The 2,745-nt window shown below is 70.5% G+C and overlaps 1 protein-coding gene across 1 annotated transcript in view; it reads left to right on the top strand.

The window, feature by feature from the left end:
• The window catches only part of SBF1 (SET binding factor 1), a gene marked incomplete at its 5' end in the record, with an annotated part of 36,639 nt that overhangs the window by 27,370 nt on the left and 6,524 nt on the right, over positions 1 to 2,745 (top strand). Inside the window, 5 exons of the mRNA XM_027702213.1 lie at positions 125 to 332; positions 407 to 603; positions 702 to 839; positions 2,053 to 2,148; positions 2,393 to 2,470. Coding sequence (XP_027558014.1) covers positions 125 to 332; positions 407 to 603; positions 702 to 839; positions 2,053 to 2,148; positions 2,393 to 2,470 — 717 coding nt within the window. The remainder of the gene's footprint in view (positions 1 to 124; positions 333 to 406; positions 604 to 701; positions 840 to 2,052; positions 2,149 to 2,392; positions 2,471 to 2,745) is intronic.

The raw sequence follows: 2,745 nt of genomic DNA, 5'->3' as shown, positions 1-2,745 counted from the left end.
CCCTTCCCATCCCTTCCCATCCCATCCCATCCCTTCCCATCCCATCCCATCCCTCTCCTCCACGCTGGGACACCGCGTGTCCGTGCCAAGCGTGTCCCCAGACCCCACCTTGTCCTCCCCACAGTGTCCGAAGACATGGACAGAAGCACTTTGACCCCCAGCACCACCATGAGGCCCTCGGACAAGATGACCAACGCTCACGTGGTGGAGCGCGCCTGCTGCCGGGACTACCAGCGCCTGGGGCTGGGCACGCTGAGCAGCAGCCTGACCCGCTCCAAGAACGAGCCCTTCCGCATCTCCACCGTCAACCGCATGTATGCCATCTGCCGCAGGTGAGCCGGGCACGGGGGGGACCCCACCCGCCCCCGGGGGGACCCCGCTGAGCCCCCCCCGCTCTGTCCCGCAGCTACCCCGGGCTGCTCATCGTGCCGCAGAGCATCCCCGACAACACCATCCAGCGCATCTCCCGCTGCTACCGCCAGAACCGCTTCCCCGTGGTGTGCTGGAGGAACTCCCGCACCAAGGCCGTGCTGCTGCGCTCGGGGGGGCTCCACGGCAAGGGCGTCGTCGGCCTCTTCAAGTCCCAGAACGCCCCCACCGCAGGTGCCCGTCCACCCCCTGCCCTGGGAACGCGGAGCTGGGGGGCTATGGGGCTCCCCTCGGGCTCTGGGGTGGTCACGCTCGGGGGTCTCCCCGTCCAGGTCCCTCCCAGACGGATTCCACGAGCCTGGAGCAGGAGAAGTACCTGCAGGCCGTGATCAACTCCATGCCCCACTATTCCGATGCCGGCGGGCGCAACACGCTCAGCGGGTTCACCTCGGCACACATGAGCAGTGCAGGTGAGGGAGGGGGGCACGGAGAGGGGTGGGAGGGATGCAGGTGGGCTCCCGCCAGCCCTGGGTCCTGCTGTGCTTCCCAAGTGACCCGCTCTCCCAGGCTCTGGCATCCAAGGAGGCAGCGGAGCCTCTCCAGAGCTCCCAGCTCCAGCCGGATCCCCGTGGCCGGTGGTGGGGTTGGGTTTTGGGGCAACTGGTGAGCACTGGGAGCCCCAGGGAATTTGGGAAACCCAATGTCCCCGGATCTGTGAGCACTGGGAGCCCTCAGTGCACTCTCTGGAGCTCCAAACTCCAGCTGGGACTCCGTGGCTGGTGGTGGGGATGGGTGCTTCGGGCGCTGGGAGCCCCGAGGGATTTGGGAGCCCCGGTGTCCCTGGAGCTGCAAGCACTGGGAGCCCCAGCCCGTGCTGGGATCCAGGCACTCGCCGGGGCCGGCGGGGACAGACCCTTCCAGCCGGGACCTGGCTGCGTGCCCCCCACGCACACGGCTGGGGTCTGTCCGGGGACCCCCGGTAAGTCCGTGCACACCTTGATGCCCTCCACCACTCGGCCCTTCCCAGTCGGCCCTTCCCTCCAGGACAGAGCTCCACCCACCGTCCCGTCCCAGCCATTCCATCCCGTCCCAGCCATCCCACCCATCATCGCTTCAAGGGGGTTGGGGGGAGCTGGGGGGGGTCCCTGAGCCGGGGGGGATAGAGGACATGCCGGCAGCCCCTCCGAGGCCCCTCCCCGGCGGGGGGGGACGTGCCCGGAGGAGGGGGCTCAGCCGGCGCTGGGGGGGCACAGTGCCCTGGCAGGGCAGGGGCTGGGACAGGGTGATCCCCCACCCGGGGGGGAGCAGGGCCGGGTCGAGCCCCCTCCCGCACCGGCCGCACCAGGCGCCTCTTGGCCGTGGCTCCAGCTGGACGGCGTTTCCCACACGCTGGGCTCTGGCTCCTGGCTCCGGGGGACGATGTTTCCCTGGCTCGGGGTGGACGGTGCTTCCCTGGCTCCGGTGCTTCCCTGGCTCCGGTGCTTCCCTGGCTCCGGGGGGACGGTGCTTCCCTGGCTCGGGGTGGACGGTGCTTCCCGCGCACTGGGCTCCGCGTCCCGGCCCCGGGGGCTCCCGGGGGCTCCGCTTGCTGTCGCTTTCTCTTGAGCCCCTTCCCCTCTCTCGGAGCAGCCGAGGGGAGGCCGGGAGGGCCCCTCGGGAGCTGACGTTCTCTTGGTGCTGCAGATTTCTCCGACAAGAGGCAGCAGCCTAAGCTGGGATCGCTCATGAAGCAGGTGATGGGAGGGAAGGACGAAGGGCCTGGGACTTTTAGCCGCGGAGGTGAGGACATGTTGGGGGGGTCGCTGCCTCGGGGGGCCTCGCCGAGACCCCCGGTCCGGGCAGCTCTCGTAGAGTAGACGCTCCCCTGAGCCGAGCAGCCGCTTCTGCTCCGCGGGGGCGGCCGCAGGGAGGGGAGGGAGGGACCCGCCGCAGCCCCCGGCGCCATCGCCTCCATCCCACCCGTTGTCCATCGCTCCGCCCCCGTCCCCCCCTTCGCTGAGCTCGCTTTGTCCTGTGCCCCCAGGGCTGGGTCACAGAGCCCGGGTCATCACCCTGTCCACCCCCAAGTGCGCGTCGCCGAAGGGCCGCGAGACGCCCCGAGGTACGAAAAGCGCGGCCGCCCGAACCTGCCCGGGCCCCCACTGACCCACTGACCCCCCCACACCGCCACCCCTCACACCACTAATGCCCCAGTAACCCCCCCTCAGTCCCCACGCCTGCTCCGAGCGTGCCACGGGCACAGGTAAGTACCGGGCAGCCTCGCCAGGTTTGCTTTGGGCTCCTCTTGCCGCTGCGGGTGCCGGGCGGTGGTGCCAGGGCCGGGTGCCGGTGGCGGGGTCGGGATGCAGGTGGCGGGGTCGGGATGCAGGTGGCGGG

The sequence above is a fragment of the Neopelma chrysocephalum genome, unplaced genomic scaffold, assembly GCF_003984885.1.
Source record: "Neopelma chrysocephalum unplaced genomic scaffold, ASM398488v2 Primary Assembly neopelma1_181, whole genome shotgun sequence".
Taxonomy (NCBI): domain Eukaryota; kingdom Metazoa; phylum Chordata; class Aves; order Passeriformes; family Pipridae; genus Neopelma; species Neopelma chrysocephalum.
This window is presented reverse-complemented; position numbering and strand designations above follow the sequence as displayed.